This window comes from Gorilla gorilla, chromosome 6 (genome assembly GCF_029281585.2).
Source record: "Gorilla gorilla gorilla isolate KB3781 chromosome 6, NHGRI_mGorGor1-v2.1_pri, whole genome shotgun sequence".
Lineage (NCBI taxonomy): Eukaryota > Metazoa > Chordata > Mammalia > Primates > Hominidae > Gorilla > Gorilla gorilla.
In genome coordinates, this window is record NC_073230.2 from 87,257,218 (window position 1) to 87,281,647 (window position 24,430).

The following is a 24,430-nucleotide window of genomic DNA, read 5'->3' on the forward strand; positions in this document are numbered from 1 at the left end:
AGTGAGCTATGATCACACCACTACACTCCAGCCTGGGGGACAAAGGGAGATCCTGACCCTTATAAAATAAAATAAAATATCCCTCCAGCTTCTGTGGAGAGAAGGAGCTAGAGCGGGGCAGGGTGGGGAGTGGGGAGACCAGTGAGATGGCTGCCACAAACCAGATGCTTCATATAGGCAAGGCCAGCAAAACCAGGACCTGAGACAGGAATGCATATGGAACCCCAGGGGACCAAAGGATAATGCTGCAACCTGTTGTCATCTTGCCTCTCCCTGCCCAGACAGCAGCCCCAAGGCCACAGACAGAGGGTGTGCACCCAATTCTAGCTCATTTATGAGTTACTAGTGAGAAAGAAAAGTGTGTTAACCTCTCCTTCCCTAATAAATTATTAAATTTTTTTTGAGACGGAGTCTTGCTCTGTCACCCAGGCTGGAGTACAGCAACATGATCTTGGCTCATTGCAGCCTCCGCTTCCCAGGTTCAAGTGATTCTCCTGCCTCAGCCTCCTGAATAGCTGGGATTACAGGTGTGCATCACCACACCTGGCTAATTTTTGTATTTTTAGTAGACACAGGGTTTCACCATGTTGGCCAGGCTGGTCTCAAACTCCTGACCTCAGGTGATCCACCCTCCTTGGCCCCCCAAAGTGCTGGGATTACAGGTGTGAGCCACCGCACCCGGCCCATTCCCTAGTAAAATATAATAACAGCAGAAATTATGACAATTAAGATCAGCAATTTGGGATTTCTCTAAGAGAATGAAAATTAAGTTTTATTATTTTATTTATTTATTTATTTATTTATTTATTTATTTATTTATTTATTTATTTTCAGACACGGTCTCGCTCTGTCGCCAAGGCTGGAGTACAGTGGCACAATCACAGCTCACTGCAGCCTCGAACTCCTGGGCTCAAGCGATCCTTCCACCTAGGCCTCCCAAGTACAGGTGCGCACCACAACCCATGGCTAATGTTTTTTAAAAAATTTGTAAAAATGGGGTGGGTCTCACTGTGTTGCCCAGGCTGGTCTCGAGCTCCTGGCCTCAAGCAATCCTCCTGCCTCAGCCTCCTACGTAGCTGGGACTACAGGTATGAGCCACTGCCACTGGCCAAATTGTTTTAATTAGCAAGGTTCCCACTAGTTATATGTTATAGGCAAAGGGGAGACTTATGACAAATTCATGTCAGCCCTGACTAAATGTTCTGTTTTTGCCTCCGAACTCCAAGGAGTGAGTGAGAAGAACTCCCTGGAAAGTCAGTGAACACCCACATCGAAGACCCCGGTCCTTCTTTTTTTTTTTTTCTTTTTTTGCGACAGAGTCTCACTCTGTCGCCCAGGCTGTAGTGCAGTGGTGCGATCTCGGCTCACTGCAACCTCCGCCTCCCAGGTTCAAGCAATTCTCCTGCCTCAGCCTCCCAAGTAGCTGGGATTACAGGCATGTGGCACCACACTCAGCTAATTTTTTTGTATTTTTAGTAGAGACGGGATTTCACCGTATTGGCCAGGCTGGTCTCAAACTCCTGACCGTGTGATCCACCCACCTTATCCTCCCAAAATGCTGGGATTATAGGTGTGAGCCACCACGCCGGGCCCGACCCCAGTACTTCTGAAACACTGTTCAGATAATTACTTAAGTGGTAAAGGAGAGAACAACTATGCAACATTAATGATCACTTGAAAAATTTTCAGTCCAGGTCAGTGATTCAGGAGCTAGCTTGTCCAGCTTTTCTTATAGGTGCATTATTGTATTTTTCTTTTCTTTTTTTTTTTTTGTTTTGAGAGGAAGTCTCGCTCTGTCGCCCAGGCTAGAGTGCAATGGCACGATCTTGGCTCACTACAACCTCTGCCTCCCAGGTTCAAGCAATTCTCCCTGCCTCAGCCTCCTGAGTAACTGGGATTACGGGTGCTCACCACCACACCTGGCTAATTTTCGTATTTTTAGTGGAGACAGGGTTTCTCCATGTTGGCCAAACTGGTCTCAAACTCCTGACCTCAGGTGATTCACCCGCCTCAGACTCCCAAAGTGCTGCAATTGCAGGCGTGAGCCACCGCGCCCGGCTGCGTTATTGTGTTTTGATAGTGTAACAGCTTTAACTTGTTGAGACCAGGCATGGTGGCTCACACCTGTAATCCCAGCACTTTGAGAGGCTGAGGCAGGAGGATCCCTTGAAGCCAGGAGTTCAAGACCAGCCTGGGCAACATGGCGAGACCCCTGTCTCTACCAAAGAAAAAATAATTAGTGAGGCACGGTGATGCATGCCTGTAGTCCTAGCTATTCAGGCTGGCACAGGAGGATCACTTCAGCCCAGCAATTGGAAGCTGCAGTGAGCCATGATTGCACCACTGCACTCCAGCCTGGGCAACAGAGCAAGATCCTGTCTCCAAAAAAAAAGAAAGAAAGAAAGAGTAGGACAGCCACTTCTCTAACAGAGCTCTGAGCCAAAGCCCAGCCTGTCAGGGTCACAGACAGATCAGACTTCAAAGACTTTTCTTCTCAGAAGCTGTTCCCAAATCAAGAGGCCATGACCTGGTAATCTGAAACTCCCTGCTGACGAGAAAGGCAGGAGAGTCTTGGAATTTAGCTCCTGGGGAAGTAGGGAAGGCAGGGGATAGGGAGTGTCTGTACCCTCTGCTGAAAAGGAAAAAGCTTTTTTTTTTTTTTTTTTTTTTTCCATTTTGGACCCACTGCCATCTCTCTAGTATAGCATTTAAAACCAGCTTTTTTTTTTTTTTTTTTTTTTTTTTTTTTTTTGAGATGGAGTTTTGTTCTTGTTGCCCAGGCTGGAGTGCAATGGCACAATCTCAGCTCACTGCAACCTCCACCTCCCGGTTCAAGTGATTCTCCTGCCTTAGCCTCCAAAGTAGCTGGAATCACAGGTGCCCACCACCACGTCTGGCTAATTTTCGTATTTTTAGTAAAGACTGGGTTTCACCATGTTGGTCATGCTAGTCTCGAACTCCCGACCTCAGGTGATCCACCTGCCTCAGCCTCCCAAAGTGCTGGGATTACAGGCGTGAGCCACCGCACCTGGCAAAAGCAGCTGTTTCTAATAAAAATGAAAATGAATGACATTCCGTTTACCTAGCCATTCCCCTTGCAGAATGACCTGTATCAAAACACTTGTATGCAATAGGAGTCTCAGGTGAAGCATCTCTACTATTAAAGAAGAATGAAAATAGGAAATCACCATTTGGCAAACACCATAGCATTAACTGTTGCAAGCAATATGATAGTATGATAAGAAACAGGATGTTCGTATAGGTTTAAAATGTCTCCCCACAACATACATATAAAGGACAAAGGGAAAGATAATTACACAACAGTGGAGAAACCTGGTAGATACCATCATAAGCAAGCGATCAAAGTTAACATCACCAGTCATGAGACGTAGCAATTTCTTTTTTTTTTTTTTCCAGGCTGGAGTGCAGTGGCGCAATCTCGGTTTACTGCAATCTCCACCTCCTGGGTTCAAGTGATTCTCCTGCCTCAGCCTCCTCAGTAGCTGGGATTGCAGGCGCCCACCACCACGCCTGGCTAATTTTTGTATTTTTAGTAGAAACTGGGTTTTGCCATGTTGTCCAGGCTGCTCTCAAAGTCCTGACCTCAAGTGATCCACCCGCCTCATCCTCCCAAAGTGCTGGGATTACAAGTATGAGCCACCGCACCCAGCCAAGATTAATTTAAATCAGTAGACGTGGAGTAAAGCAGGTTGCCCTCTATAATGTGGGTGGGCCTTGTCCAATCAGTCGAAGGCTTTAAGAAAAAGACTGACTTCCCCGGAGGAAGGAGGCATTTGACCAGCAGCCAGCCACCCATCTCAAGCTGCAACATCAGCTCTCCTCCCTGTGTCTCAGCCAGCCAGCCCACCCTGCAGGTTTGGAATAATCGCCAGTCTCCATAATCATACAAGCCAATTCCTTACCATTTCAATCTCTCTCCCACTCTCCCTCTCCCCCATCCCTTCCTATTGGTTCTGTTTCTCTGGAGAACCCTGACCCAGGCAAAATGTCCCGTTAGGGAGGGCACAAAGGAGGGGAAGGGATTTGGAGTTTGAGGACAGCGGCTCCACGGTGCTTGGGGTAGAGGCCCCAGGCTGGGCAGGCTGTGGGGAGAGTGGTTTGGGGAAGCCAGTCCCTGGAGCTAAGCACGGCCTGGAGAGGAGGAAGAAGGGAAAAGAAGGAGAGTTGGAACTTTGGAGACCCTGAATGCCGGTGTCTGACAGCAAGATCTCTCTGCGGATGCTGAAGAGTCCCTGAGGCCTGTGGTCTGGTCAGGGCTGGTGAGAGGGAAGGGCTGACTATAGGCGGGGTTGGTGAGAGGGAGGGGCTGGTGAGAGGGAAGGGCTGACTATGGGCGGGGCTGGTGAGAGGGAGGGGCTGGTGAGGGGTGTGGCTGGTGAGGGGCACGGCTGGTGGGGGCAGGGCTGGTGAAGGGTGGGGCTCATGAGGGTCAGGGCTGGTGAAAGGCAGGCCTGGTGAGGGGCAGGTCCAGTAACAAGTAGGGCCAGTGAGAGGGACATGCCTGGTGAGTGGGGCAGTGCTGCCAGGGGCGAGGCCTGTGATGGATGGGGCCAAAGACAGGCTGGATTTCCAAGGTCATTGTAGCCCCTCGTTCCAGTCTGGAGCCATAAGGCTGGTTGGTTCCCTCTTCAGCCCCACCTGGCCTTCCCCGACCTCGGATCCCATACCCCACTCATCTGTGGTGGTCTTCTGTCTGTCAAACACCCACTGGGTTGTGTGGTTCTGTTGCGGTAGGAGCATGTCTCTGACATCTTTGCACACACACATATATACCCTATATACACACACCCATGCCTTATATACAGAAGGTGCTCCATAAATGCATGCTCAGCCTTTGTCTGTGAGCACAGCCCAGCCTCTCCCAGAGCCATCCTGGGACTGGGTTTGTCCGAGGGAATGGGAGGGAAGGGCAGAGCGGGCTAGCCCAGCGGCCTTTACCTTACGAGGTTGGCGCAGGGCCCCGGCCACCGGCAGCTCTGGTACACGCGCTGGACCACCGTCTCCGAGCCATTCTGCACCTGGCAGGACACCGTCCGTGTCACTGTGTGATGGCACCAGTGCCTGTGGAGAGAGCAACAGTCACATGAGCCCTGCCTGTTCCCAGAGCTGCCAACTTCGGGTCAGGGGGTCATGCTGGACAGGGAGGGGACCCACAAACCTGGGGTGGAGGCTCGCTCTCTTGGATGGGGGGCCCACTGAGACCCTCTGTCTCGGTCTGAGGGGAAGAGAGAACACTTGCAACCCTTGGCCACCAAGCCTTGGCATCATTCCCGTCACTGACCACTCAGTGTGGAATTGGTGAGAAAGACTCAGCCCTGCCCGTGGAAATCTCACCCTGGTGGGGAGAGGAGATGACACAGTCCATAGGAACAGCAGGTAACAGGTTCCACCACGTGGTGAACACACAAGCTACAGGAACGGAGCAGGGCATCTCGCCCAGCAGTCCCTGAGGCCACCAGCTGAGTAGTGCAAGATAAGTTAGCCGACCGACCAACCGACCAACTGACCAATGTGTGGGGGCCGTGAGAGGGGACGAAGCCAGCAGGGGAAGCAGCGGTGTAATAGGCACAGAGCGGAGAGAGACCACGGCAAGTCTAGAGACTTGCCTGCAATGGGAAGTGGCCAGGCCAGGCACAGTGGCTCACACTTGTAATCCTAGCACTTTAGGAGGCTGAGGCAGGAGGATCTCTTGAGCCCAGGAGTTCAAGATCAGCCTGAGCCACATAGTGAGACCCTGCCTCTACAAAATAAAAATTAAAAAATTAGCCCAGGCGTGGTGGCACACACATGTAGTCCCAGCTACTCAGGAGGCTGGGGCAGGGGATGGCTTGAGCCCAGGATCATAGTGGCTATGATCATGCTACTTCACTACAGCCTGGGCAACAGAGTGAAACCCTGAAGAGAGGAGGAGAGGAAGGGAGAAGAGGGGAAGGGAGGAGAGGGGAGGGGAGGGGAGGGGAGGAGGAATGAGAGAGAAAGAAAGAGAGAGAGGAGGAGAGAGGGAGGGAGGGAGGAAGGGAAAGAGCCAGAGAGAGAGAGAGAGAGAAGGAGAGAGGGAGGGAGGGAGGAAGGGAAAGAGCCAGAGAGAGAGAGAGAGAGAGAGAGAAAGAAAGAGCCAGAAGGCTGAAGGAAGGGGAGGAGTCAGGAGAAAGGAAGAGACATGTGACCTGCCGGGCTAGGGAATAAATGCCTTCAGAGTACAAGAAGCAAGGGGCAGCAAGCTTGGGCAGTGGAGAGGAGGAAAGAGGAAGGGACGTACACAAACAATACGGGATCAGGTCAAGGTGATCCCACCTCCTCCTCCCATCCCCATAGCCTAGAAATTGAAAATTAAAAAATAAGTCCCTGGCCAGGTGGTGGCTCAGCACTTTTGGGGTCCGAGGAGGATGGATCACTTGAGCCCAGGAGTTTGAGACCAGCCTGGGCAACATAGCGAGACCCCATCTCTACAAAAATATTTAAAAATTACCTGTGGTGGCACACGCCTATAGTCCTAGCCACTCAAGAGGCTGAGGCAGGAGTATCACTTGAGCCCAGGAGGTTGAGGCTACAGTAAGCTGTGATCATGCCACTGCACTCTAGCCTGGGTGACAGAGCGAGACCCTGTCTAAAAATAATAATAAAATAAAATAAGAAAAAAAGTCCTCAAGGGCACTGGAAAGAGAGAAGCAATGGGCCAGACATTTGGAGGGGTCCCTAAGAGACAGAAAGTAGATGGGCCCACATTGAAGGCAAAAATCACAGCCAGAAACACACAAAAGAGGACCGGGGCTGAAGCTAGGAGCCACATGGGTGCGCAGATGCAGATGAGGAGGTACAGAGGGACCCAAAGGTGACCATCAGAGAGATTGGTTAGGGGACCACCATAGAAGGAGCTGGACAGGTAGGACCCGGGACCTTGTCTCTGCTGGTTTCAGGAATCAGGCATTGGAGGCTGAGTGCGGTGGCTCACACTCATAATCCCAGCATTTTGGGAGGCCAAGGAGGGAGAATCGCTTGAGCTTAGGAATTCTAGACTAGCCTGGGCAACATAGCAAGATCCTGTCTCTACAAAAATTATATATATACGACCGGGCATGGTGACTCATGCCTGTAATCCCAGCACTTTGGGAGGTCAAAGTGGGTGGATCACCTGAGGTCAGGAGTTCGAGACCAGCCTGGCCAACATGGAGAAACCCTGTCTCTACTAAAAATGCAAAAACAAATAGCCAGGCTTGGTTGCACACACCTGTAGACCCAGCTACTTGGGAGGCTGAGACAGGAGAATCACTTGAACCCAGGAGGCAGAAGTTGCAGTGAGCCGAGATCGCACCCCTGCACTCTAGCCTGGGTGACAGAGTAAGACTCCATCTCAAGATATAAATATATTATAGATATAGATATCTATAGATATATCTCTATATCTATGTCTATATATATAGATATACCTGTATCTATAGATATGTAGAGATACATAGATATGATAGTGCCACTGCACTTCGGCCTGGGTGACAGAGCGAGACCCTGTCTCTATTTTAAAAAAAAAAAAAAAGATATCAGGCATGGGATTCACCTGTCCTAAGGTAGGTATGGTCACAGGAGTGGGTGCTGGCTGACCTCAAAAGCTGGTGACCTTTCAGTCTTGGGGGATGGAAAAAAGAAAAAAAAAAAAAGCTTGTGACCTCCAGGAGAAACAGGGTCACTCTCAAAGTCAGACAGATAAATGAATTCTTACACACTCGTTTCCCATTCTTCATCCATACCTCCAGCCCACCAACAGACAAATTCTCAGGAAACAGAAACAAGCTAATGGAAAACCCCAGATACCAAGACTTTCAAATTATTTGAGGAAAAAAGGCCAGTATCATGGAAGAAAGGCACCAACTCAACAGGCAATAAATCACATCCCCTTAAAAAATAGTAAAGCAAATAGATGGAGACAATTTTTTAAAGCATAATTAATGTCCTCAAAGAAATAAGACAATGTATCACTCACTAAAAAATTCTGGCCAGGCATGGTGGCTCACACCTGTAATCCCAGCACTTTGGGAGGCTGAGGCGGGTGGATAGCTTGACCCCAGGAGTTTAGACCAGCCTGGGCAACATGGTGAAACATTGTATCTACAAAAATATACAAAAATTATCCGGGCATGGTCCCTGACATGCCTGTGGTCCCAGCTACTCAGGAGGCTGAGGCAGGAGGATCGCTGGAGCACAGGAGTTTGAGACTGCAGTGAGCCATGATCGCACCGCTGCACTCCAACCTGGGTGACAGAGCAAGACCCTGTGACACACACACACAAAAAATATGAAATAAAAAAATGCAATATCTTAGAAGTGAAATGTATGACTATGAAAAACAGAATGGAAACAGCTAAAGGGCAAACCGATGAGCTGCAAATCTAAGCTGTGACCTTTCCCAGTAGCCACTGCAAAAAGAAAAGGAGATGGAAAACAGGCAGAAACAGGCAACAAGGGACCTAGAGGAAGACCAAGGACCAACATCTATCTAGTAATAGCTCTGGAAGGCATGATCAAAAAGGAACAAAGAGAAGCATGTACTTGAAGAAATAACAAGAAAATTTACAAGAGCTGAAGAAAGACATGAGTTCAGGCCGGGTGTGGTAGCTCATGCCTGTAATCCCAGTACTTTGGGAGGCCGAGGTGGATGGATCACTTGAGGTCAGGAGTGTAGTGGCACGATCATGGTTCACCACAGCCTCAACCTCCTGGGCTCATGCAATCCTCCCATCTCAGCCTCCCAGATAGCTGGGACCACAGGTGTGCGCCAACACGCTGGCTAACTTTTGCATTTTTGTAGAAACAGGGTCTAGCTATGTTGCCCAGGCTGGTCTCAAACTCCTGGGCTCAGGTGATCGTCCCACCTCAGCTTCCCAAAGGGCTGGGATTCCAGGCGTGAGCCACCATGCCCTGCTAAACTCAGGTTTAATAGACATGAAGAACAAGAAAAAAACATTCCATATAGAGATTTAAATGTATAAGCAAATATTAGGTATAATCTTACATCAAAAAATTTCAAAAATCCTGACTACTGGACAATTTTCTAGGAAAATACATATTACCAGTACTAGCACACTCAAAAATACGTGAAAGGGGTTGGGTGCAGTGGCTCACGGCTGTAATCCTAGCACTTTGGAAGGCTGAGGTGGGAGGATCACTTGAGCGCAGAAGTTCCAGACTAACCTGGGCAACACGGCAAGACCCCATCTCTATACAATAAAAAGTAAAAATTAGCCAGGCATGGTGGCACATGCCTGTGGTCCCAGCTACTCGGGAGGCTGAGGCAGGAGGATCGCTTGAGATCAGGGATCAAGGCGGGAGAGAGCTATGATCGCATCACTGCACTCCAGTCTGGATGACAGAGCCAGACCCTGTCTCAAAACAAAACAAAACAAAGCAAAAACATGGAAGAAAAGGGAAAGTAGTAAAAAGTTGAGCCCTCTTCTCACAGGCACCAGGAAACCTAGTTTAACACCAGGTTCTGCCACAAACCTGCTGTATGACTTAGGCAGAGTGATGTCCCTTCTCTGAGCCTCAGTTATATTTAAAATCTAACTTTTAAGGTTATCATGAGGCTGGGCACAGTGGCTCACGCCTGTAAACACAGCACTTTGAGAAACCAAGGCGGGTAGATCACCTGAAGTCAGGAGTTCGAGACCAGTCTGGCCAACATGGTGAAACCCAGTCTCTACTAAAAATACAAAAAATTAGCCGGGCATGGTGGAGGGCGCCTGTAATCCCAGCTACTGGGGAGGCTGTGGCAGAAGAATCGCTTGAACCTGAGAGGCGGAGGTTGCAGTGAGCCGAGATCGCACCACGGCACTCCAGCCTGGGCGACAGAGAGAGAGACTCCGTCTCAAAAAAAAAAAAAAGCGGGGGGGTTATGATCAGGACTAAATGAACACATCCCAGTCAGTAGTGTGTAAATCATGCAGCATTACCAAAATCAAGGCATCATTCTTAATCAACTGGTTACTTAAACCCTACGAAGGAATCTAACAGCTTAAAGACAGTCCCAGTTTGCAGATGCAAAAGAAAGTCTAAGAGGTTAAACTTCATTGCCCATAGCTACAGCTCAAACCACAGGCTGAGCTGCAAAGGGAGTCTAGTCTTCCTGACCCGAGGACTGGCGGGATCCCACCTACCCAGTACAAACTGTGAATTCCACCTCTGCCAATTAAAAAGGTCCTGAAACTGTGGGAGACTTCAGCAGCCTAGGCCCTTCCTTTGATTCTACTGGAAAGCCTCAGCTCCAGCTCAAGCACTCAGTGTGTGTTTCCAAAAAGAAAGGTGAGCCGGGCGCAGTGGCTCATGCCTGTAATCCCAGCACTTTGGGAGGCCGAGATGGGCGGATCACATGAGGTCAGGAGTTTGAGATCAGCCTGGCCAATATGGCAAAACCTCGTCTCTAATAAAAATAAAAAATTAGCCGGGTGTGGTGGCGGGTGCCTGTGATCCCAGCTGCTCGGGAGGCTGAGGCGGGAGAATTGCTTGAGCCCGGGAGGCAGAGGTTGCAGTGAGCCGAGTTCGTGCCACTACACTCCAGCCAGCGTGACAGAGCAAGACTCCGACACACACACACACACACAAACACAGAGTGAGAGCGAGAGAGAGAGAGAGAGAGAGAGAGAGAGAGAGAGAGAGTGACTTTCCTCAGGATGGTTTAATGTGGGATCCTGAGATCCGCCCCGAGGGTTCTAGAACAGACAGGCCGTCCAGCATCTCTGAACCACACTGAGTCAGGGCTTTCCATAGAGAAATGAGCTGTGAATTGGAAAACATTTCCAAATACCTCGAATCACCGTCCCCAGAACATTTGGTCTTTAAATGGGCTGGAAATGGCTTCCAAAAATCAAAACCTGGCCAAAAACAATGAAGAAGGGAGGCAGAGACAAGGAAAGGGCTCCAGGCCTTTCCAGATGGAGCTCTAAAGCCTGTGCATCCCCAGGTAGCCGCGGTTGTGGGGACCCCCATTGCCTTGCCCCTAGGATCCCTGCATCCTGAGTGTTTTGTCTGCCTCTGTCTGCTGTCTGGTGGTGTCGTCCTGCCGCCGCCCGCCTGCGCACCTCAGCTCCTGACTATGGCGGGTGCACAGCAGTGGGTGAACAGTGCTCTGGGGGCCATAAAATAACTGCACTCAGAAAGGTGCTTAGCAGGAGACATATGTCCCTTTCACGACCCTTCTGGAAGGACTGACCCAGGAGGACAGAACTGGGACGTGGCAGGCCTGGTCCTCGAACTGCCAAGAAATGAACACACTCCTGGCAGCCTCCATCAGGATGGCAAAGGACTGGCATTATCTCTGGGCATCATCTCAGCAATGTTCCTTCCTCATTTCCCTTCCCTTCTCCCCAGCTGAGCACTCAGGGAGGGTCCAAGACAGTAAACTCACTCCTAGCAAAGGTCTTGAGGACGGATCTGCACCCCAACAAGTCTCCTTTTCTTTTTCCTTTCTTTTCTTCTTTTCTTTTTCTTTCCTTTCCTTTCATTTCCTTTCTTTTCTTTTTTTTTTTTATGTTTTTTTTGTTTGTTTGTTTGTTTTTTTGAGATGGAGTCTTGCTCTGTCGCCCAGGCTGGAGTGCAGTGGCGCGATCTCGGCTCACTGCAAGCTCCGCCTCCTGGATTCACGCCATTCTCCTGCCTCAGCCTCCCGAGTAGCTGGGACTACAGGCGCCCGCCACCACGCCCGGCTAATTTTTAGTATTTTTAGTAGAGACGGGGTTTCACCGTGTTAGCCAGGATGGTCTCGATCTCCTGACCTCGTGATCCACCCGCCTCGGCCTCCCAAAGTGCTGGGATTACAGGCGTGAGCCACCGCGCCCGGCCTCCTTTCTTTTCTTGAGATGGAGTTTTACTCTTGTGGCCCAGGCTGGAGTGCGATGGCATGATCTCAGCTCATTACAGCCTCCGCCTCCTGGGTTCTAACAATTTTCCTATCTCAGCCTCCCAAGTAGCTGGGATTACAGTCACCCGCCACCATACCTGGCTAATATTTTGTATTTTTAGTAGAGACTGGTTTCGCCATGTTGGCCAGACTGGTCTGGAACTCCTGACCTCAAGTGATCTACCTGCCTTAGCCTCCCAAAGTGCTGGGATTACAGGCACGAGCCACCGCTCCCGGCCACAAGTCTCTTTTTCTTGCAAGAAGAGGCCCACTTCACCTAGGGGGAGGAGCAATCAAACCGTCCCGAGCCACCACCAGCTCAAGGCTTGCTTGCACAGTACTTTCACCCCACCAGGCGTTTGGCTCTGTGACTTGGCTGAGCCATCAAATCCTTAACTGGGGGTTAATAGAGAAAACAAGTGCTAAGTGATTTCAGGAAATCATGTCATGATGCGATAGAGAGATCTTCAGGACACTTCCCAGGTTCATGCCCATCTCAGAATGTGACCAGTCAACCCCTCTCCGAGGCTGCCTGCCGCCCTAAGAGATGCTGCTGAAGCAGCCTCTTCCCCCCATTGCCCTGGTGACACGGGACAGGGGAGCCCCAAAATTGAGGCTTAGCCAGGGAGGGTTCTTAGTTTCCCCCAGGAAAGAATTCAAGGACAAGCCAGTGGTGTTGCAACTTTTATTGAAGTGGCAGTGCACAGCAGCAGCAGAGGTCCTGCTCCCTGCAGAGCAGGGCTACCCCAGAGGCAGTGTGCCCAGAGTAGCAGCTCAGAGGCAGGGCTGCACTCATATCTATACCCACTTTTTTTTTTTTTTTTTTTTTGAGACGGAGTCTCGCTCTGTGGCCCAGGCTGAAGGGCAGCGATGCAATCTTGGCTCATTACAACCTCCGCCTCCCAGGTTCAAGGGGTTCTCCTGTCTCAGCCTCCCTAGTAGCTGGGATTACAGGTGCACGCCACCACACCTGGCTAATTTTTATACTTTTAGTAGAGATGGGGTTTCACCATATTAATCAGGCTGGTGTCAAACTCCTGACCTCAAATGATCTGCCCGCCTGGGCCTCCCAAAGTGCTGGGATTACAGGCATGAGCCACTGTGCCGGCCCCACTTTTAATTGTATGCAAATTGGGGGTGGTTTATGCATAAACTTCCAGGATGAGGGTGGTAGCTTTAGGGTTGTTGGGTCGTTGTCATGGAAAGGGGTGGTAACTCCTGGTGTTGTCATGGCAATGGGAAACTGACATGGCGCACTGGTGGGCATGTCTTATGGGGAGGCGCTTCTGCCCCGACCTGTTTTGTTTAGCTAGTTCTCAATTTGGTCCGGTGTCCAAGCTCTGCCCCTGGAGTCAAGTTCCACCTCCTACCTCACCACCTCTACCCCAGCCTCAGGCTTGGCCTTCCAAGCCCCAGTGCTCCTAACTGAGCTTTGCTTTGAGGGTTGATATCATGTGTCCCCTCCCTCCCCAGGACACTTGAGTCCCGAGCCTGAGTCAGAGACCAGGGCTTTTGTTTTTTCTTTTGTTTTGTTTTGGAATGGAGTCTTGTTCTGTTGCCCAGGTTGGAGTGCAGTGGCACAATCATAGCTCACTGCAGCCTTGACCTCCTGGGCTCACGCAATTCTGCAAGGCCCCAAGGCCTTGCCAGTGCCCCCCTCCTTTCCACCAGAACCACACAGTCTGTCCCCATTTCCTCATCCTGAGCTCTGTCCTGGCCCCCTGTTGAGTCACCACTGTGCCTGCCTGCTTGCCTAGGCAGTGGTCACACACCGTCATGTCCCACAGGACACTGCAGTACACACAATGCCAACCTGTCCAATCCAACTGAATCCATCACTATTCAACCCCGACTTGCTCCTCCAGCTTGGAGGCCAGCACCTCTAAGTTCCCCGTTTCCTTACCAGGAGCAAATCACCCACACTCCACCTTCTCCTTTCCTCCCTCCCTTCCCTGCCTCCTTACGGCCAATTAGGCACCGTGCCTGCAAGTCCGTGTCCTGACGCCCCTCCCATGGTGGTCCTGAATCTCGGCCCCTCCTGCCCTCCCAGCCTGCAGTCTCCTCTATCTACCACCAGAGGGCGCCCTCTCAAGCACAGACGTGGCCGTGTCTCTCCCGCGAGCCTTCCCTGACCCTCCAGCCAGGAAAGGTTCTCCTGTCCCACAGGGCCCCTTGTATGCCTCTGTCTTAGCCTTCGTCCTATGGGAAGACTCCCAGCTCCTGAAGACGGTGGACACAGGGCAGGCCTGGTAAAGTTCTGTTGCTCCGACCCCAACCCCTGCATCCCAGAAGGAGCCCTCCCATCCACAGTCACTGAGCTCAACCACAGCAGCTGCTCTGGGCTGTGGTCTGTGCCAGGACCTGAGCCCCAGCAGGATCTGAGCCATCTCAAGGTTGGGAGTGTCCAGCTTCAGGCCCAGCTCCCCAGCACCACACCTGCCCTCACTGTTCTAATTACCTGGCTGCACCTGCCCAATCCCTCAGAAAGGCCAGTGCCAGTGAGGTTGCCTGCCAACTGTGTTCAAGAAGCTCTGTTAGAACTAAGGTTTGCCCAGCCTGGGCAACGTAGCAAGACCCCAGCTCTACAAAAAATATTAGAAAAAAAGATTAGCTGGGTGTGGTGCCTCATGCCTGAAATCCTAGCACTCTGGAAGGGTGAGGTAGAAGAATCACTTGAACCTAGGAGGCAGAGGTTGTAATGAACTGAGATCGTGACATTCCACTCCAGCCTGGGCTACAGAGCAAGACTCCTTCTCAAAACACACACACACACACCAAAATTAGCCAGGCGTGGTGGTGCACACATGTAGTCCCAGCTACTCAGGAGGCTGAGGCAGGAGGATCTCTTGAACCTGGGAGAACTCAACCATAAGATGTTTGTTATATATTTTTTCCTTTCTCTCTGACCTTTTCATCCTTTATGCATGATTACACGTACAGTCATTTCAACAGACAGTAGTCACTAATAATTCACTACCTTCCTCTCCTAGTCCCAGGCAGGCTGTCCAACAAGATTAATAAACTTCTTTTCTTAAGAACAATGATCCTTAGTCATGCAACTTCTTTTGTGACAACCAAAAGTTGCTAAGATGCAGGTATGGTAAAACAAGAACCCACTATTTTTCCCTAGTTTGCTCTTCTGTAATAACTTAGCATTCAGGAGTCATGTTATTGTGAAACCTAAGACTGGTCTTTGCAATACTTTTTAGAGTTTGCATTCAGATGAACTGATGAACCAACGAACACCAGCTGGCCCAGCGATCCATGACCCTCCACCACCCAGAAATGGACTTGGTGCACAAAGATAGTTTTAACACCCTTAAGAGTTCATGCCCAACCAATCAGTAGCACCCATTCCCTAGCCCCCTGCCCACCAAACCAACCTTAAAAACCCTAGCCTCTGGCCAGGTGCGGTGGCTCACACCCATAATCCCAGCACTTTGGGAGGCTGAGGCGGGTGGATCATGAGGTCAGGAGATCAAGACCATCCTGGCTAACATGGTGAAACCCTGTCTCTACTAAAAACACAAAAAATTAGCCGGGCGTGGTGGTGGGCACCTGTAGTCCCAGCTACTCGGGAGGCTGAAACAGGAGAATGGCATGAACCCAGGAGGTGGAGGTTGCTGTGAGCAGAGATCACACCACTGCACTCCCGCCTGGGCAACAGAGCGAGACTCCGCCTCAAAAAAAAAAAGACCCTAGCCTCTGAAATCTCAGGAAGGTGGATTTGAGAACTATCTCCTGTCCTCCTCGCTCAGTTGCCTTGAAATAATTAAATGCTTTCTCTGCTGCAACACCTGCTGTTTCAGTATTTTGGCTGCATCTGCATGGTGGGTGAGAACCCTGATCAGGTGGTAACACACCTTGATCTACTTCCAGCTTCTACTTCCAGCTTCCAGAACTATGAGAAGATAAATTTCTTTTGTTTAAGCCACCCAGTCAGTGGCATGGCAGCCCTGGCAAATGAATACATGTACATTCTTCTGTTCGATCTTCTCAACAATGTGACATGCAGGAATTTTACAGATAAGAAACTCCAGAGAAGACCACAAGTCACAGAATGAGTATGTAGTAAATTTATGCCTTGAAACTCAGTCTTCTCATTCCCAACCCCATGCTCCATCCACTTTGCTAATGAGAACAGGTGGATAGTCAGAGAGCAAATAAAATATCCTCTCATAGGTCCTTTTTACCCATATCCCTCAAGGACCAGGAAAAATAGCAAGAAGGAGGAACTATCCCTACTCCTGTTTGAAACCAGTGAGATGAGAGTTGAGTGTGGTTCAGACCCCAGCCAAGCACATGGAGTGGTTTCTCTTCCCCTCCTCATTCTGCTACCTAAGCAAGGTGCCCTGATCATCTTCACCCAACTCTGGGTGGTAAGTACTGTTATTATTCTACTTTTACAGAGAAGGAAACTGAGGCACAGGAAGGCGTAAACAACATGTCCAAGGCAACAACAAGTCAACGGGCAACTCTTAGACACTTTGCTAAACAGCCAGACGATCTGGGTCTTGGCACGTGGCTGTCTGTCTTCTTGAGGCCATGCCTCTAGGAGAGGAAGACCTTGACTGGGGAGGCAGTAAACTGCTGCTGGGAACTGTGGAAGACCAGGAGCCAGCAGAGACAGGGGCCTGGGTCTTAGGAGAGAGTTGGGATCCAAGCTAGATCTGCACAGCCGCAGCAAGGAGCCAAGTCTAACAACATGAAATACAACCAGGCGAATGTGAAGTCCTGCACTGCAGCCCCAGAGCCCAGAGGACAAGCCTCAGATGGGATGTAGAGGTTCTTGCCAACAATAAGTTCAGCATGAGTCAACGGAGTTGTGGCCTCTACAAATCAAAGGCCATCCCAGGCTGTCTTACTAGCAAAATAGCATCAGGAACACACCTTGTTCCCCTCCATGCCCACCAGCCCTTGTGGTAGATGTTGGGCTGTGCCACCCAGATCCCCTGCATTGAGAAAGGCTTTTAGCCCCAGCTACAGGAAGTGCTGTCAACAGACATCCATCATTCAGCTGCTCAGAGTCACCTCATCCAAGGTCCCAGCTCTTCCTGGAGCACCCTCCATCCTGTGACTGGTGGAGGCACACTTGAAAAGCCTGGACATATCCCTGCCTGGGGACAACCCTGAAAGAGCATCCCAGCTGCAGAGCCTCATGGGGTCTGGGGCAGCTGTCCTGGCCTATATGGAGGCTCGTCTCCTTCTGCTCATTCCTGCCTCAGTCCCCTCCCTTCCCCAGGGATTCATCCTAAAAGCCATCCCTAATAAACACCCTCCATGTTAGATTCTGGCTCAGAATCTTCTTCCACTGATGCAGGATAGGTGAGCCCCAGTGTTGGGGCTTAACCAGGGAGGGTTCTTGGCTTAGCCTAGGAAAGAATTCAAGGGCAAGCCAGTGGTATTAGCAATTTTTATCAAAGCAGCAGTGCACAGCAGCAGCAGACGTTCTGCTCTTTGCAGAGTAGGGCTACCCCACAGGCAGTGTGCCCAGAGTAGCAGCTCGGAGGCAGAGCTTCACTCCTATTTATACCCATCTTAATGGTATGCAAATTAAGAGGCAGGTTATTCATAATTTCTATATAACCCACCCCTTAATTTGCATATGATTAAGTGGTAACTTCCGGGTGATAACTTTGAAGGGGTGCTAACTGCTGGGTTATCAGGTCGTTGCCATGGAAAGGGGCTGTAACTTCTGGGTGTTGCCATGGCAATGGTAAATTGTCATGGCGCTAGGGGGTATGTTTTATGGAGAGGTGCTTTCACCTCTTCCCTCTTTTAGCTAGTCCTCAATTTGGTCCAGTGTCTGCACCCCACCTCCAGAGTCAAATCCCATCTCCTACCTCACTGAGGACTCTCCCTGTGTCTGCCATGAGGTTCAATAGAAATGCAGAGAAACTGCCACCCAGAGCCCCGGGAGGAGATATCTGTGGCCACTGTCCTACAAGCAGAAGGTGAGTGAGCTGGGAGGGAGGGGACGCTGATGTCAGAGTTAGAGCCGTGAGCTTCCATGGGAAGAAAAGTCATCACCTGGGATTTGGCCAGGTGAAAAGGAGGTCCCATGGCTCCTCAGGCTCAGACCTGCCCTCTCTAGCAGAACAGGTGAGGGCTGTTGAGGACAGGTGCCTCAGGAATATCGAGCAGAAACAAGCGGAGGGCCATGGTGAAGGCAGCCAGCTTTCTGCCCCAACATCCTGTAGGGGAGTCGGACCAGACTTGCTCTCATGGCCCCAGAGGGCACGGAGTCAGGTCAGAGCATTAAGCTGCTGGGAGACAGGCATCGCTCAGGATAAGGAGGTACCCGCTGCCAGGAAGAGCTGCCCACAGGTGCAATGGGCTGCTCATGGGTGCAATGAGCTGCCCATAGTGGGTGGAGTAGATACCCCATCCTTGAAGGGGCGAGCAAGATACCCACTCGATGGGGGTGGAAGGTGGAGACATGTTGGCTCGGGAGGAGCTTGGAGACTCACCCTATTGGAAAAGAGGAGGTGAAAACGTGGAAAGTAGGATGAGGTTTGCTTGTTTGTTTTTTACAGGGACAGCATCTTGTTCTGTTGCCCGGGCTGGAGTGCAGTGATGCAGTTCTAGCTCACTGCAGCCTCAACCTCCTGGGCTCAAGCAATCCTCCTGCCTCAGCCTCTCAAGTAGCTGGGACTACAAGTGCGTGCCACCATGCCCAGCTATTTTTTTAAGAAATGTTTTGCAGAGATGGGGTCCTGCTATGTCGCCCAGGCTGGTCTCAGAACTCCTGGGCTCAAGAGATTCTTCCACCTCTCAAGTAGCTAGGACTACAGGCCTGCACCACTGCACCCGGCCAACACATGGAAAGTTTTTAAAGAAGGGAACTCAGTCAGAGTGGGGTTCCAGGAGTACCTGCTGGGGCAGGATGGAGAGGCAGAAGCTGGAAGCTGAGCCCAGTGGGGGTAAATGGACAGTCCATGAAGGTGCTCATGGCCATAGCCCCCCAACAGCCCCCTGAGAGCACTTCTCCATCATCTGTCTGCCATCGAGCAAATTGGCACAAATCGGGTCATCCCTTCCAGCAAAATGAGTGTCTCTGAGGCTGCTGTTCTTGTCCATCACTCATCCGCCTCAACACCGCAGGGAGTGGTGGTTTTGTTCACATAGGAATAGCCGAGTGTATGTAACACCATGGCCTGATCAGTTTTTAGGGCACAAAAAACAGTAGGAGTGTTTGGATAGCAGACAGACCTGCCTGCGTTTCCTCATAATAGTTTTTACTGGAACTGTCCGTTTCGAAGCACCGCAGGGAAGGAATTGAAAAGTTAAGGTCATTGATTTTTGGAGGGAAAAGATGATCTGAAATCTCCATGGCAACTGACCAAATCTTTTTGCAAAAACACAAAGGCGATGACATGGTTTCCAGGGCGCAGCACGGAGGTCTGAAGGGCAAAGGAGTTGTGTGGATTTCCATCCGGGGAGGAGGGAGAGGGGCTCCGGGAGTGCACGACCTACTCCACGGAGCACGGCCGTGCCACCAGCCTCTCGGCTTCCTCCCTCCTCGTTATCTGCATTTATTCTCCAGCAGCTTCCACGGTGGGGAATTTTGGGGCCCACCCCACCTGAGAGCCAGCCCCACAGGTAGCATCGGCTCCTTGCCTGCGCACTGGTGGGAAGGGCTGGCGGGGCCACTGATGGATTGAGTTTTCCACGTGGAGGGGGCAGCTGAGAAGTATGTGATTTGGCCAAGCAGGCTGTGTGGTTTTGAGCACTTCAGCAGTGATCCCCAACTACCGCCATTAATAGGAGGGCCAGAGGGGACAGGCTAGGGGGAGAGATGGTGCCAAGCGCTTTCTATAGGGTCGGCACTTAGGGAGGATCATGTGAGGGAGGACCACGTGAGAAAAGATCAGCATTCAGGGAGGAGCACATTTAAGGAGGATCATTTTAGGAAGCATCAGCATTCAGGGAGGATCAGCATTTGGGGAAAAAAAAAATTAGCTGGGCATGGTGGCTTGTGCCTGTAGTCCAATTTGGGGAGCTGAGGTGGGAGGATCACTTGAGCCCAAGGAGTCCAAGGCTGTAGTGAGCTGTAATTGTACCACTGCGATCTGGCCTGGGTGATACAGTGACTTTGTCTCTAAAAAAAAAAAAAATGTAGATACCATGTGGGTAAAAAGTCTTGTCTCCTTTCCTTACCAGAAGAGATAGAGCTAGTTCAGGATTATGATTATATTTTCATTATAAAGTACAATTTTTTTTTAGAGACGGAGTCTCGCTCTGTCACCCAGGCTGGAGTGCAGTGGCGCGATCTCAGCTCACTGCAAGCTCTGCCTCCCGGGTTCAAGCCATTCTCCTGCCTCAGTCTCCCGAGTAGCTGGGACTACAGGCGCCTGCCACCACGCCCAGCTAATTTTTGTATTTTTAGTAGAGACGGAGTTTCACCGTGTTAGCCAGGATGGTCTCGATCTCCTGACCTTGTGATCTGCCCGCCTCCGCCTCCCAAAGTGCTGGGATTATAGGCGTGAGCCACCATGCCCGGCCCATAAAGTACAATTATTTATTTGTTTATTTATTTATTTTGGAGACGAAATCTCACTCTGTGACCCAGGCTGGGATGCAGTGGCATGATCACGGCTCACTGCAACCTCCGCTTCCTGAGCTCAAGCAATCCTCCCTCTTCAGCCTCCTGAGTAGCTGGAACCACAGGCGCGTATCATTACACTTGGCTAATTTTCGCACTTTGTTTTTGTAGAGACAGGGAGACTCATTATATTGCCTAGGCTGGTCTTGAGCTCCTGGGCTCAAGCAATCCTCCTACTTCAGCCTCCTAAAGAGATGGGATTCCAGGTATGAGCCACTGTGCCTGGCCTATTTATAGTTTAATGGTAACATCTGCTATGCTTAGAAGTTTGCAGTCCACAAATTTACATTCATATCGGTGCTATTGTCTTTGGGACTTCTGGCTCCCCTGGGAAGGTGAACTGCTACTTTGTAGATGGAAAACTGAGGTTGTGGCATTGAGATTTGCCCAAAGCCACCGGGGGCGGGGGGGGTGTAAATGGTGCAACCAGGACACCAAGTGTCTCCCGGTCTCACATTCTCACGCCTTGATAGTATGTTTTGACAGCAGGTTGTTTTGGCGAGGATGCTTTCAGATATGCGTTGTAAAAACCCTACTGATAAATTGGGCTTGAACAACCAGGTCACTTAAGATTTCGCATATTGAGAAGTGAGTGGCTGCAGAGTTGGCTAATTAGGCAGCATCACACAGTCAAAGACCCTGCCTCCTGCTCTGCCTTCCCCAGGCTGTCTTGCCTCATGGCTGTAAGATGGCTGCCACTGCTCCAGGCATCACAACCTCACACAACTGTGTCCAGAAATAAGGACACAGCTTCTCTTCTTGCATAGCTCTGTTGCCCAGGCTGGAGTGCAGTGGCATGATCTCAGCTCACTGCAACATCCACCTCCCTGGTTCAAGCGATTCTCCTGCCTCAGCCTCCCAAGTAGTTGGGACTACAGGTGCCCACCAGCACACCGGCAAATTTTATATTTTTAGTAGAGACAGGGTTTCACCATGTTGGCCAGGCTGGTCTCAAACTCCTGACCTCAAGTGACCTGCCCGCCTAGGCTTCCCAAAGTGCTGGGATTACAGGCGTGAGCCACCGTGCCCGGCCTGGATCAGGCTTTAATCTGAAATTTAACCAGGATAATCCTGGAGTCTTTTTTTCTGAATAAATGGCACTCTCATAAAAGCTGTTTTAAAATGTGGGCCAACAGATGAGAAGAGGACTGCCATTGAAAAGATGGTTTAGGCTGGGCACAGTGGTTCATGCTGCAATTCCAGCACTTTGAGAGGTCGAGGCAGGAGGATCACTTGAGGCCAGGAGTTCAAGACCAACCTGGGCAATATAGCAAGACCCGGTCTCTACAAAAAGTTTTTTTGTTTTGTTTTGTTGTTGTTGTTGTTGAAGCAGAGTCTCACTCTGTCTCCCTGGCTGGAGTACAGTAGCATAATCTCAGCTCACTGCAACTTCTGCCTCCCACGCTCAAGTGATTCTCCTGCCTCAGCCTCCCAATTAACTGGGATTACAGGCACATACCACCACACCGCACTAATTTTTGTATTTTTAGTAGAGACTTAGTAGAGCTGTACCATTTCAGGGGGAGGAATGCTCCCCCATGAAGGAGGGGACACACAAGAAGGCCCCCACTCCTAATCTCCCACTGCAGCAACTGTCCCACAAGCATCTCCCACTCTGTGAAGGAAAGACAGAATTTTGTTTAGGTCTATTGTCCCCTGAAACCATCTCTCTATGGACTTGAATGGAGAATTATTAAGACTTTGCCGGCCACACGCAGTGGCTCATAACTGTAATCCCAGCATTTTGGGAGGCTGAGGAGGGAGGATTGCCTAAAGCCAGGAATTTGAGACCAGCCTGGGCAATAGAGCGAGACCCCATCTCTACTAAAAATTTAAAAATTAGCGGGGCATAGTGGCACGTGACTAATCCCAGCTACTCGAGAAGCTGAGGTGGGAGCATCTCTTGAGACCAGGAGGTCAAGGCTGCAGTGAGCTGAGATTGCAGCACCACACTCTAGCTTGGGCAAAAGAGCAAGACCCTGTCAAAGAAAGGAAGAGGAAAGAAAGATAGAGGAAAGAAAGAAAAGGAAAGGAAAGGGGAGGGGAGGAGAGGGGAGAGGAGGGAAAGGACAGGACAGGAAAGGAAAGGAAAGGAAAGGGGGCAAGGAAGGGAGGGAGGGAGGGAGGGAGGAAGGAAGGGAAAGAAGGAGAGAAAGAGAGAAAGAAATGAAAGGAAGCAGTGAAAGGAGGGAGGGAAGGAGGGAGGGAGGGAGGGGAGAAAGAAAGAGAGAAGAAAGGAAAGAAGGAAGGAAGAAAAAAGAATGAAAGAGAGAAAGAAAGAAAGAAAAAGAGAAAGAGAAAGAAAGAAGAAAAGAAAGAGAAAATAGACTTTTCACAGCCAGAGGCCTTGGAAAGATCATCCCGCCCCAACCCCCTTTTTACAGGTGAGAAAACCGAGGCCCAGAGAAGGGGAAGGGGGAAGGGAAGGGCTCAAGCTGGCACGGCAAGCTGGTGACGAACCAGGACGACCGCCAGGATTCCTGCTTTTAATTTCCTCCCATCCTCCTGCAATCAGCGGGGAGGCTGGTTCCCAGTGTTCACTTGGGGGGAAAAATCCCTGATAAGAATCTAAGGAATGTGACTGCTGAAAGGGACTGACTGTGGAATTTGGCATCCGACACGATCACATCACAGCCCAGCGAGTCTCCACCAGCAGAACACCTTTTCCAAAGGACCAGGGCTCCGGGACTAATCATCCGGCAGCCGGTGGCACCCCCGCCACACACTGCTGTCTTGGCGTCTCTGAGAAATTCCTCAGTTCCCCTGCAAAGGTCAGGCCCGGGAGAATCTGAAGCCACTCCGAATCCAGGGGAGAATGAAATAAACCCGGCTGGTAATGAAGTCTGCCTTTTATGTTGGATCATTTCTTTCCAAATCTGACATTTCTTCCTACCTTTCAAGGTAGGAATTTTTGGCAGTTCGTGTAACCCCCAGCAGGCAGAGAGGAAACGTGGCTTCGACACCACCAGATCCTGCAGCTTTCCGCTGGAGACAAGAGGTGGGGTCCTGGGTTGGGGCCCAGTTGGGAAATTGCTGCAGGGTCCATCCCTCTCCAGGGTCTTCCTCCTCCTCCTCCTCTTCTCCCTCCTCTTCTTTCTCCTCTTCCTCTTCCTCCTCCTTCTCTTCCTCCTCCTTCTCTTCCTTCTCCTCCTCCTCTTCCTCTACCTCCTCCTACTCTTCCTCCTCCTCTTCCTTAGCCTCCATCTTCTTCCTCCTCTTCCTCCTCCTCCTCTTCCTCTTCCTCCTCCTCCTCTCCCTCTTCTGCCTCCTCCTTTTCCTCCTCCTCTTTCTCTTCTTCCTCATACTCTTCCTCCTCCTCCTCCTTCTCCTCTTTGTCCTCCTCCTCCCCCTCCTCTTCCTTCTTCTAGTCTTCCTTTTCCTCCTCCTCCTTCTCCTCTTCCTTCTCTCCTCTTTCTCTTCCTTCTCCTTCTCCTCCACCTCCTCCTCCTCTTCTTCTTCCTCCTCCTCCTGGCAGGATTAGAGCTGGGAGAGGCTTTAGAGACCATCCCGCTGACATAGCTTTCATCATCACCCTCATCATCACTGGTAGGAAGCTCAGAGCAGTGCTGCCTCTTGTCCAGAAGCCCAGTGACTGGGAGGCTAGGCAGGCAGAGTCAAAGGCCTCGTCATGTTCTACAATCCTCTGGGGCTGGTCTCCACTGTCCAGAGGGCTTGAAGGATCAGGGAAAGCCTTACCCCTATGCCTTCTCCAGGCAGGTAGTTCTGCAAAGAGCTGGTACGACAGCGCCATCCCTGGGTCTGCAAAATCATCCCCAAGCCAGGGACTCGGTGACAACTTCCAGCCAAATGCAGCCTCACACGGAACACACCTGTGCAGACGTGCTGTTGTCCACCTGACCCATGTAACTGCAGCCTGCAGAGAGACCACAGGCCCTTGAACTCCCGTCTCCCCGTCTCCC

General features: G+C 50.7%; 1 protein-coding gene across 2 annotated transcripts in view; it reads right to left on the bottom strand.

Annotated features, from left to right (window-relative positions):
- The window catches only part of COL26A1 (collagen type XXVI alpha 1 chain), a 194,705-nt gene that overhangs the window by 133,634 nt on the left and 36,641 nt on the right, over positions 1-24,430 (bottom strand). For both annotated transcript variants that reach the window (XM_031013509.3, XM_055392953.2), the window contains exon 2: positions 4,960-5,082. In XM_031013509.3, the coding sequence (XP_030869369.1) occupies positions 4,960-5,082 (123 nt within the window). The remainder of the gene's footprint in view (positions 1-4,959; positions 5,083-24,430) is intronic.